This window comes from Marmota monax, unplaced genomic scaffold (assembly GCF_021218885.2).
Source record: "Marmota monax isolate L192 unplaced genomic scaffold, Marmota_monax_Labrador192_F-V1.1 WCK01_AAM20220418_F8-fsc00200, whole genome shotgun sequence".
Lineage (NCBI taxonomy): Eukaryota > Metazoa > Chordata > Mammalia > Rodentia > Sciuridae > Marmota > Marmota monax.
In genome coordinates this window covers 317,115-328,930 of record NW_026692549.1, presented here as the reverse complement: position 1 = coordinate 328,930, position 11,816 = coordinate 317,115, and the positions used below count along the sequence as shown (strand labels likewise).

General features: G+C 45.9%; 1 protein-coding gene and 1 pseudogene across 5 annotated transcripts in view; both read left to right on the top strand.

Annotated features, from left to right (window-relative positions):
- Znf10 (zinc finger protein 10) overlaps window positions 1–8,278 on the top strand; it is a 45,302-nt gene extending 37,024 nt beyond the window's left edge. Inside the window, exons 10-12 of one of the 5 annotated variants that reach the window (XR_006851970.2) lie at window positions 251–350; window positions 7,518–7,620; window positions 8,126–8,259. Coding sequence is in view for 4 of the 5 variants with exons in the window: in XM_046445884.2 (XP_046301840.1) it covers window positions 251–350; window positions 7,518–7,570 (153 nt within the window). In the remaining variant the exon portion in view is untranslated. Of the gene's footprint in view, window positions 1–250; window positions 351–2,160; window positions 3,091–3,664; window positions 3,847–7,517; window positions 7,959–8,125 lie in introns of those variants that run through there. The other 4 variants (XM_046445888.2, XM_046445884.2, XM_046445886.2 and 1 more) reach the window with 4 other exon arrangements.
- On the top strand, window positions 3,938–7,511 carry LOC124093477 (diablo IAP-binding mitochondrial protein-like; annotated as a pseudogene).
- Window positions 8,279–11,816: the final 3,538 nt, after the last annotated feature.

Below are 11,816 nucleotides of genomic sequence, written 5' to 3'. Positions count from 1 at the left end.
TTCCTAAGCATTTTAAAATGCAGCAGTTCTCTGGATGTGGAGACTTAGAGGATCGTTGGGCATTTGGATACTCAAGGGAGGGTCACCATTGGATCAGGAGCAGGAACCTGGGCAATATTCAGAACACATGTGCGCACCAGACAACCCAGCACTGCTGAATCCTTTCCCTTTGTAGAGGAGACTTATTGCCTGAGGGCATGTACTCCAGCTGGAATGCCCAGGGTGAAATCCCACCTCTTTCCCTGACTAGCTGGTGTTCGTGGGCATCTGCTTGGCTTCTCTCTGCCTGAAGTGCAGACAGCCTCCCAGCAAGCTGGAGATGAGTGGAGCACGTACCTTGGATCATCGAGGTGAGTGTTTGAGAGTGAGTGTGACAGCTTAGAAGAGGGCCTCACGTGTGCCAAGTTCTTTGTCACCATTACCGTGATTGTTAAAATATTCCCCCACTGAATGTTACTTGTCACCTAATTTACATGTGCTTGTTGCTTCCTGGGTTCTCAGGTGCCTGACAACCATCTTCTGACCAAGGTTCCTATTGATTCTAAATTTTCTGGGGCCATAGAGTTCCACTCATACATGCTTTTCCCTTTTACCTAAGTCAGAATTTACCTGTGAAAGTTACTGACAATTACTGGGATTATGATTTAATTCCTGAGGATCAGTAACAGCTTTTAATATTGTATGCAAAATTGTTTTGTTGGTACAGAGGTCTTCTAGGGGGAAGACCCCAATCTTCAGATTCTCTGGTAAGTCCATTACCCAAAAAAGATTCAGGAATAGGATCTGCTTTAATTTTCTGTTTCATTCTATAAATGAATCTTGTGTGTGTGTTGTGAAAAGTGTCAAAATCAAAGTGAAGTAGCTTGCGTCAACCCTAATAAAAAAAATAAAGCCACAAGGTTGTGAAGGAAGAGCTATCACGCATGATTGCCTGGTAGTGACTTTGATAAGATGCTCAGAGAGCCACACGTGCACTCAGAGGCCACGAGGCTTCACACAGATGGCCCTTCATGGGGATGCCTGCCCAGAGGCTGTGTTCAGCCTTGGAGTGACGTTACCTTGCTGTTCATGGTTATGGCCAGTCATCTTTCAAAGTACATGGTGTCCTTGTTTTTGCCTTTAAAAACCTCCCCTTGCTGCCACCTCCGTGAGTACATCTGCAGTTTACTGTGACACACATTTTCCTATTGCAGTGCTGCTCCCAAGCAACAGTTGCCTTGGCTTCAGTGTTGCTGTGTGCTTCTCAGTTAGCAGTGGGGACTGACCATGGTTTGCCATTTTATAGCACAGGCAATGCTCAGATGGCTGAATGATAACATTGCAGAGACTAGTAGGTTGTGGTCTCTCCTGGGAAGACTAGGATGGTGGCTGGAATCAAAGTCTTGTAAAGGAGCACAGCCCCTCATAACTTGTGCTTTGTGATAAAGTGGGGAGAACATCCGTGGTGGCAGAGCCAGTCAGATCCAGGGCTGCTCATTTCCCCATGCTGTTCACACGCAGTGTACTCCTGTCCGCGGTTTTCATTACGGCTGTAGTTCTTCACAGGAATGTCAGAGTAGCCCTTTAAGTGGGCCTTGGGTTTTCTGATACCTGTGGCTGGTGTTCCTCAACCTTTCAAGGAGGATACTACTAATACCTGCTTCAGAGGGCTGTTGTGTGGACTGACATGACATGTAAGCCACACCTGGTAGGTGCATTTGTGAGGGCTGTGGGTAGTTCTGCTGACAACACCTGACAGGTGTCTAGCTGAGTGTTGCTTACAACAATGCATCATTTGCAAAATAATAAAAAGTGCCCAATAGCAGAACAGTCGTACATGGCATAACCATGGTGTGGCACGTCATGTACCAGAAGTCTGACAGCATCGGAAAGTGTCAGTGCTGCCACACACTGTGAAGAAAGCTCGAGCAGGGTCAGCATGGAGTGAGCATAGCTGCTTAAGTGAACGCCTCCTTAGACAGCAGACGGTGCCACCCAGACCGACCAGTGTGTGGAAAGTTTACCTTCCTGCTGGGAGAACTGGAGTTTGCTCTTCTTTCTTTCATTCTACTTTTAAATTTACTTTTCTATTCTTGACAAAGTCTCCTTGAGGAACATAAGGTAGTTTTAGAATCAGGAAAACAGTCCCCTCAGTGATATAATTTTTTTTTTCCTCTTCAGAAACTCATGTTTGCAAGTAATCTTGATGAGGAACTTGAGCAAGGCCACAGGAAAGGAAGCCGGCTCTCAGTCTGCGTGCCACAGCAGAGGCATGCAGTGAGCATGGGAAGTGCAGGGGCACGAGCCAGCTGCCCTCCTATGAAGCACCTGCCTAGCCGTGCAGGGCCTGGGCTCAGTCCCAGCACTACATAAAAGAAGAGTGTCCCTGCCATAGCCAAGGTTGGGAAGCTTAGTGTGGTGGTGCTCCACAGATAAGTCTTTTTAGATTTAGAGGCATTCATATGGAAATTGACAAAGTAATCAAAAATTTAAATGGCAATGAGAAGGGCCTAGAAAAACAAAAGAATTTCTGAAGAAGAAAAAGGTTGATTCAAGACCAGCTTGAGCAACTTTGGAGACCCTGTTTGAAAATGAAAAGAGGCTGCAGAGGTAGACTGGAGTGCTGCCTAGCACTCGCAGAAACCTGGTTCAAGATAGTTCTGCCAAAATGAGTGAACAACAACAAAACCCCCAAGTATGAGGGCTGCACTACCTGATTTCACAGCTTTACCACAGAACTATGTTAGTAGTACTGTGTATTATTGGCATCAGCCTGGGTATGTAAGTAAGTCAGTAAGACGCGAAGTCTAGAAACCAGTCTACACCTAGATTCTCCAGTTTTGAATAAAGTGTCCAAATAATTTGGTGTAGGAAAGAGTTTTCAATGAATGCTGCTGAAATAACTAGGTATTTGTGTGGGGGCAGAGAAATACTCCCCTTACTTCAAGGTACATAGAAGTAACTTGGAATGCATCACAGATCTGAATATTAAAGCTGACAGTGAAGGTATCTAGGAAAAATACTTATGATAATAGTGTAGGGGAAGATTTCTCAGCACCAAAAGCACAAATTTTACATAGAAGAAAACTTAAAAAAAAAAAAAAAAAAGAACAGCCAGGCACAGTGGCACACCATGTAATCCCAGCAACTCATGAGACTGGAGGAGGAGGATCACAAGTTCAAGGCCAGCCTGGGCAACTTAGCAATGCCCTCTCTCAAAAATTTAAAAGGGCAGGGGATATAGTTCAGGTAGAGCTGGGTTCAGTTCTTAGCATGCATGAAGCCCTGGGTTTCATCCCCAGAATGGAAATAACTTTAGCTCTTTAAAAAGTACTGATTAGGCTGAGTGTGGTGGCACACACCAATCCTAGCTGCTGGGGAGGCTGAGGCAGAAGGACTGGGAACTTAGCAAGGTGCTTAGCAACTCAGTGAGACCCTGTCTCTAAATAAAAATATAAAAAAGGGTTGGGGAGGTAGTTCAGTGGTTAAGTACCCGTGGGTTCAATCCTTAGTACAAAAAAAATTACAAATGCACTGGGTGTTGTGGCACATGCCTGTAATCCCAGAGACTCTGGAGGCAGGAGGATTGAACATTTGAGGCCAGCCTTACAACTTAGACCTTGTCTCAGAATTAAAAGGGCTGGGTGTAGCTCCATGGTAACGCACCCCTGGGTTTAATCCCCAGAACTGCAAGACCATCAAAAACCTGTGGAAGCAGGGGAAGGTGGAGACTGAGCAGAGGCCCATTGATGGGAGCCGTTTTTGGCATCCTGCTGGCCACCTTCATCCTCAATATCTGGTGTCTACAAGCTCACTGGTGTTGGTGGCAGCAGGCAAGTTCTGCTGTGAGATCTTGGGAACAGGAAGTCGTGCTGCCCACAGGTCAGTGGAGAGCTGGAGTGAGAACCTCTCCACTTGGAAATGACTGCTCTGAACAGTTAGTAAGTGCTAAATGAGTGAGAAAAAAAAATCTAACAGTGATTTTTTTCTAACATAATGCAAGTAATTGGATGCTGAATAAAAAATAATATACAAAGCTGAGCCACAGGAGTATGTCACAATACGTACATCTGACAAAGACTTCTATCCCAAATGTAAAGAGCCCTATAACTTAAGAAAACAACCCAATTGACTCGTCTCTTGGGCTGTTTTTCTGCCTGACAGCCATGTTCCATCAACTGGAGGGTCCAGAGTGGGGTTGAGAAGGACCTCTGGGTACAGACGGTATGTTCCCATTGCAGTTAATTCTAGGAAATGCTTTTTTTCAGAAATGACAAGACCATGGACAAAAAAAAAAAAAGTGAAAGAAAATGGTGGTGGCTGTGTTTGATGTGACCTTGTGTGCAGTTCCTAAATATGAGAAATTGGAGCCTCATTCTCTAGTAATGAAGCATTAATGAGGGCTGGGTCTCTGGTGACAGCACTTCCCCCTTTCTCTCTAAAACCACATATCCATTGATTGAAGCAATGACTGAATATACTAAGGCTGTTTATACTTTAATTTCTCTTTACCAACAATATACAAATTATTTGGGAAAATGAATTCTGAGACCATAGGGGAAGATGAAGTGTGGCAGGTGGTCACAGGAGCCAGAGTTGATATAATGCCCAAACAAGAGGACTTGAGGCTGGAAACCACTTGGGTGACTGCAGTTGGTCTTCAGAGATGGCAGCCAAAGCCGAGTACCAGGCCTCCAGAACTGCCAACTGGTGAGCTCTCAGGTGCAGGTGTGCTGGCTCTCCCAGAAAGCAGAAACCAAGCTGGCAGGAATATACACGCAGGAGATGAGAGGGCCAGCCAGGAAAGGAGGCCTCCTGCCGGAGACTGAGGCCTGAGCTGGCTGTCCTTTCTGCCCACTTGGTGGGAAGCAGAGGTGTATGCCCTTCCACAGCAGCAGCACAGCTCTGCACAGGCTCATCAGGCCAGGAGCCTTGATGAGTGCTGAATGCCTGGCCCTTTCTCCTATGGTCTCAGATTCTCCTGGACCTGGTTGTTAGTTCTTGGGTTCTGTATATACCCTGTTTAACACTGCACCCCCCACCCCCAGAATACCTGGTCGCTCTCATTTTTACCTATGCCTGAAGCATTTCACCAGACTGGGCCAGAGAGGAGTCTTTTAGTCACTTCCTTAAGTTCAATAGCTATTTAACCTCAGTTTGCTCAGATTTTCAAATATGATTTAGTATTTGTTCCCTCCATAGGAATTTGAGTTTGGTGAGGAAGGGGAGCCTGTTTGGCTGTAAGATTTCTTTATTAGCATATGTAATGTCTTCTCTGATATGGCCTTCCCACCAACTCTTTGGGCAGCTGAGGCCAAGGGTCGAGATTGTGACAGTTATGAGGATGAGTACAGAGTGTTCACCTGCTATTCCCAATATATGCTACCTGTATTGTTTTCTTCTTTCCTTTGAGTTTCTCTGTTGTACCCAAAGGAGAATAACGTTTTAACAATCCAATTAGAAACTGCAGAATATTTTCACATGCTTCACAAATGAATACATGAGTGGTCAGTAGACACATGACAAGATGCTCATCATAGGGAAATGAAAATCAAAACCAGGAGGAGCTAGCACTTCACATCCAGTGTCATGGCCAAGGAGAACCAGACGAAGTGGGGGGTGGAGGGTGGGGGGGGTTAGAACTGACATTGCTGGTGGGCTGTAAAATGGTTCATCTGCTTGGAAACTAGTTTGGCAGGTTCTCGAAATATTAAACAGTTAACTGTATGACCATCAAGTCCACTGTATTTCCCCAAGGGAATTGAAAATATGTCCCTTCAGGAACATGTAGATGAATGTGTAGCACTGTTCACAGTAGCTGAAACAGGAACAGACACAGACATAAGGATGTGTGAGTGAATGAGCAAATGGTGTTGAATAGAATGGAATTCTGATAACACCTGGCTGGGGATGCAGCCAGCAGGAGGGTAAGTCTAGTACAGGGAGTGAGAAACAGCACAGACCATGGGACTGCATTGTCAAGTTCCACAGATGGAACCTGGGTCTCAGAAAGCAGATCCAGACCTGTCAGGGGTTGTCTGGCTGGGTGAGGAGGGACTGGTCAGCTTGACCTGGGAATCGCTAGAGCCATCTTCTCTTGGCCCTGTTGGTTCCCACTGTTCATTTGTCAAACTCATGGAACAACACCCTTTAAATGGGTCCAGTCTGTTATATGTAAGTTTTACCTCAATAAAATTGATTTTTGGGGTGTACCAGAGATTGAACTCCCGGGCACTGGACCACCGAGCCATACCTCCAGCCCTTTTTGTATTTTATTAAGAGACAGGGTCTCACTGAGTTGCTTAACACCTAGCTTTTACTGAGGCTGGCTTTGAACTCTGGATTCTCCTGCCTCAGCCTCCAAAGCTGCTGGGATTACAGGCGTGCACCTCTGTGCCCAGCAATAAAATTGATTTTTAAAATGTGTAGAAAACCAGGGTTTGCAGGGCAAGGAGGAGATCTGCAGCTGCTACTGAAGGTTGTAGTTATATGATAGGTGCTGATGTTGGCAGCTCCAGGGATAGCATAACATGAGGAAGCAATGTGCCAGGCCCTTTCATGATTAGGTAACTGCATATTTAAATCAATCCTATAAAGAATTAACATTACCCCTCCAACCCCATTCTACAGGGTTTGGAAACTTTGAGGTAATTAGGGTTTGGAAATTTAAGTAATTTGGCCAAATTCACCAAGATTTGGAAATGGGAGAGCTTCATTTGAAGACTAGCAAGCCAGGCACAGTGGTGCACACCTGTAATCCCAGTGGCTTGGCAGGCTGAAGCCAAAGTATTGCAAGTTCAAGACCAGCTTCAGCAACTTAGTGAGGCCCTGTCTCAAAATAAAAAGGGCTCAGCATGTAGCTTTCTGGTTGAGTGCTCCTGGATTCAATCCCTGGTACCATTAAAAAATATAAATAAAATAAAATTAAAAAGCAAAAAAAAAAAAAAAAAAAACTAGCAAACTTGTGGCAGAGATGTGATAAGGTAGTCCCTGGTCCATAGTTGGGTGGTGTTGGAGTTACCTGTTCTGAGATAGAACTGAGTGCAGGCTGCCGTCATGCTTACTGCTCTCCCCAGAGGCACGCTTACCCAGACTCCCAACTGCCCTGTCCCTGTTGTAGTGTGGGCGGATGTGTCTTAAAACGCCATCTCCAGGTGAAGAGAAAGGTGAAGAAAGCATCCTGCATGGTTTGTGTGCGTCTTGAGTCACATGCTGCCTCCTTTAGTGTCCATGACAGCTTTGCTTTATGAGTTCAGTGACTCTTCTGGGGTTGTGACCAGAAGCGGAGGAGCTGGGTGCCACACCACATGTCCCGGGCTGGTGTCTGCATCTCTTCTGCTGCTCCTTGCCTCTGCATCTGAAGGGCTGGCCATCATGCTGGACAGAGGGGAAGCAAAGAGAAGTCTGTTTTTATGGTGCTGGGGAAGGAACCCATGGCTTCCTGCATGCTGGGCAGGCCTTTGCCCCTGAGCCCTACAAGGCCCGGGCATCCTCAGTTACTGACATTACCCGTACATGACAAATTGATGTATTTCTAGCACTCGCCCATGCACTGTGCACTGTGCAGCCCGGCAGAGGCAAAAGATCCTAGTCTCAGGATGATTCAGATACAGCACCAGTGTCTTCCGAAGACTCTAGCAGGTTAGTTACCAGAACCCTGGGATCCTCTCCCAAGTCTGATCTCAGGCTGCAGCAGGGATTCTGGCAGACAGCAGCTGCTTCTCCCTCCCTCAACCTGTCTCCATTCCCAAGGCAGCTGCCAGGGCAGAACCATGTTCTATGTTCAGATTTTAAATGTTTTTGTATCTGTGTGCATTCTCAGTGTTCCCTGCTTGTTACCTGAATTTGTGGTTATAGACTCAGAAAAAAAAAAAATGGACCATAAAGGCAAGAGTAAGGGCAGAAATTTTGGACTGCTTGGTTAGATCATTTAATACCAGTAATTGTATATTTAAGAAACATTAAGGTGGTAAATCTTTGTCCTATGTTTTTTGCTACAATTTAAATAAGGTGGCAGGGAGAAGGGTTGTTGGGGTATGTGGCAGGAGTGGGGTGGAGGTGCAGGGCCTGTCTGCGGAAGGAGCACAATGGAGACAAATTAAATGCTCATGATTGACTACAGTTGGAACTATTGGATTCTCTGCAGCCTTATTTGGATGAGTCCAGGCAGAGACCACCTCATGAAGCTTCCTGCTGTGTGCCGGGACAGGGATGCCACATTCAGGACTTTAGAGCCTTATGAGGCTCAGCTTGACATTAACGTTGACAATCCAAGGGTTGTCCACCATAACATTGGACTCTTGTTTTCATCAGACTTGAAGAACTGCAAATTTACAAGAAAATCATGGACAGGACACTGAGCTGAGAAGTGCTTTCGTCTTTTTTAGAATGCAGGATTTGGGGCTGTGGGTATGAAGTGAAGAACCAGCCAGCATCAGGTTATTCCAAGTCTCCATGCTCAGTGAGGAATGAGGTACTTATACAGTCTCAGCTACCTCACTATGACACGTTAATTAGTCATGGAGAAAATGAGTAACTTTAAGGCAATGATGCTGACCAACACATCTTAACCAGGTGACAAACTTCTCAGCAATGTAACAAACATCCTCAGCAATATGACAAATCAGAACCACCATTCACCTCACAGGATGCAACGAAAAGAGCTCATCACGACTTTCATGACATCCCTGCGGCAAAAGTGGAGAATGGGTTTGTGAAACATTCCCAAAGGAGATGGTAGAGAGACCACCATTAGATAATGTGTGGTTCTACGTTGGGGTTAGAATTTCACAGTGGCCACTGACATTCCCAAATGTAAGCTATTATTTATGTTGTGAACCTTTGCACAGATAATGCAAAAACAGTGGAGGGTAAAACTGCATGTCAGGAAAAAAAGTGGCTAGTTTCTCTTCAGAATGTCCCTAAGGAAGCAGTAAAAATTCATTTTATTCCAGCACTTGAGTGCATACCTTCTTATGATTGCAGTGAACATTCTATGTTGTGTACTGAAGTTTTGGGGTTGTCCAAGTAAAATTCATCTGCACTGTTACCTCGGTTGGGAGCTGAAGTTTGCATTAAAAGGCCACAGACTTTGACATTTTTTTCCCCCTAAATCAACCAATTGAACTTGTCACTTTAAGGAAAAGAATGCTAGTATTGTTTTGACAATATAAAATTAGTTTTCTGGGGCTGTGGTGTAGCTTCATGGTAGAGCACTTGCCTGGCATGTTTGAGGCCTTGGGTTTGAGCCTCAGCACGGCAAAAAAAAAAAAAAGTCGAAAAAATGTAATTTCAGGAAACTTATATCTACCATTGTGAATTTCAGTTTCATGATACTGAAGATCAATGATATTGATGATGACGATTTTATTGTGTGGTTCAACTCAGCTGGTACTTCCCAAATGGCTAATGCATGACATTACAAAATAAATGATAGAATAATCCGAAGTGCAAGGTAGATCAATGGATTTTAGTGTAATAAAGAAGAAAAGTTAACGTATACGGTTTTTATTTTTTTTTTAATTTTTGGTACTGGGGATTGAACCCAGGGGTGCCTCAACCACTGACGTCCCAGCCCTTTTACTTTTTGAGATTGGGCCTCACTAAATTGCTGAGGCTAGCTTCCAAGTGGCCATTCTGTCTCACTCAGCCTCTAGAGCCGATGGGATCTAGGGGTTGTGGTGTAGCTTCATGGTAGAGCACTTGCCCCGCGCCGGGCCCACCCACAGGGTTTTGAAGCCGAGGGAAGCCCACTCGTCGCTCTGTTAAAATTCGGGGACTGGGCTGGGAGGAAAAGAAGTCTATTCAGACCAGGCGTTTTGAGAGCGAGGCTGGCCTGCGGCTTCTCGGCCCTCCAGGTGTTTCCTCCGTGAAGACCGAGGCTCCCCAAACTCGCGGACTGCGGCCGCTCTCCGTCTTTCGCTTTTTCGTCCATCAGAACGTCACTAACGGGAACAAGTAGCGGGGTGTCCGGGAACCCCTGAGATTGCAGGGTGAGGGATGGGGCCGTAGCCGCTGAGGCTCCCGGCATTCCCCGGGCGGCCCCGCGCAGAGGCCTACGGGAGTTGTAGTTCCCTGCGCGCTGGGCAGCATGACGCACTTCCCGTGCGTCCGCGGAGCGGGGCCTGTCGGGGTCGGCCGGACCTCTGTGCGGTATTGGGCCCCGAGGGCCGGCGGCTGCTGTGCGGCTCGCGGAGCCAGAGCGGGCGCCCATGCCCCACGGCCTCCCGGGCGTGGCCGTTAGGATCAGGCTGCTCTCCTCCTTCAGTCCGCTTCCTGCCCGCCGAGCCTCGAGTTGGCGGATGGTCATTGCCCTCCAGCTTGTCCCGCTGGCGGTCACTGCATCTCGGGCGCTTGTCGGTTAATTCGTCCGATTGTCCTGGGTTTGTGGCCTCGCGGCAGGTGCCGAGTACGGAAACAGGGCGCGGGGGTCTGCGGGCTCCGTGGGGAGCCGGCGGCGGGTCAGTGTAGGCGTGCTGCAGAGCTGCAGAGCTGTCGTGTTTCCCTGTGGTGGCGTCGGGCTTCCCACCCATTGCTTCTGCCCATTTTCATTTCTCATTTCGAGCAAGGTCTAGCTGAGTTGCCCAGACTGGCCTCCAACTTGCAGTCCTCCTGCCTCATTCGCACCTGTAGCGGGGATGACAGGCACGCACCATCAGCCCAGCGGAAAAGAGGTTTGTGAATGGAGTTTGGGAAGGTGAATGTGCTGGACGAGGACTGACCGCCAGTTCGTGAAGGGAGCCACGTGTACACATTTGAGAAGCTTCAGATGAGCTGCTGTGTTGGTGAAATTTGGGCTCTTTAGGATTGCTGGAATGAAGAGTTGTGGGGCTTAATGGTGGTGGTGGAAGTGTGTTTTAAGAAATGAGGCCGGATGTGGTGGTGTACGCCTGGGAAGCAGAGGCAGGAGCATTACAAGTTGGAGGCCAGCCTCCGCAATTTAACAAGATGCTGTCTTAAAAGGAAAAAAAAGAAAAAAAAGGCTGGGGTGTGACTCAGTGGTAAAGCACCCCTGGGTTTAATCCCCAGAACCAAAAAAAAAAAAAAAAAAAAAAAGCCAGAGCCATAGGTAGGGAACACATCATAGAGGACTTTGTGAACCCCATTAAGAAGTTAGTTGGCTTTCATCCTGTAGGGGAGGTAGATTGCATTGTAGAGTTTCTCAGAGGATTTTTTTTTTTTTTTTTGACCTGGAAAAAGTTTTTAAATTATGAGACTAGAGTTACATAATTTAGTTGGTAAGAACTTTAGTGAAAAAAAAATGAACAATATGAGAGAAAATGTACTTAAGGGAAGTAGGGAAATGAAAACTCTAAAAAAAAAAAAAAATTAAAATGCTGCAAATAAGGATTGATACATTTTACCAATGAATCTTGTGTACTATTCTATAACATACTTCTATGTTCAAAATTATACTACACACTAAATTTTGCACACACATACAGGCACAGTATATATAAGATTATGTCATAATTTGTGAGAGATGGCTACAGATACAAAAAATTTAAAATACAGAAAAATTAAATCTAACAAGAAGAGATATTTAATCAAGAGAAACATGTTGCGTTCACATCTTCATGTTGAAACAGTCCCTACATCCACTCCAGGGTGCATTTTCATTACCCCTGAATAGACAAAAAAGGTTCCTTGCTGAAGAGATTGCCTGACTAATTCCAGTGAAAAAGCAGGCTGAAGAAGGGAATCACAAGTTCCCAACTCAACCTCAGCAACACAGTGAGGACCTGAGCAATTCAGTGAGACCATGTTTAAATATTTGAAAAAAAAATTAAAAAGAACTCGGATGTGACTCTGTTGCAGTAATTCACATGCAGGTCAGC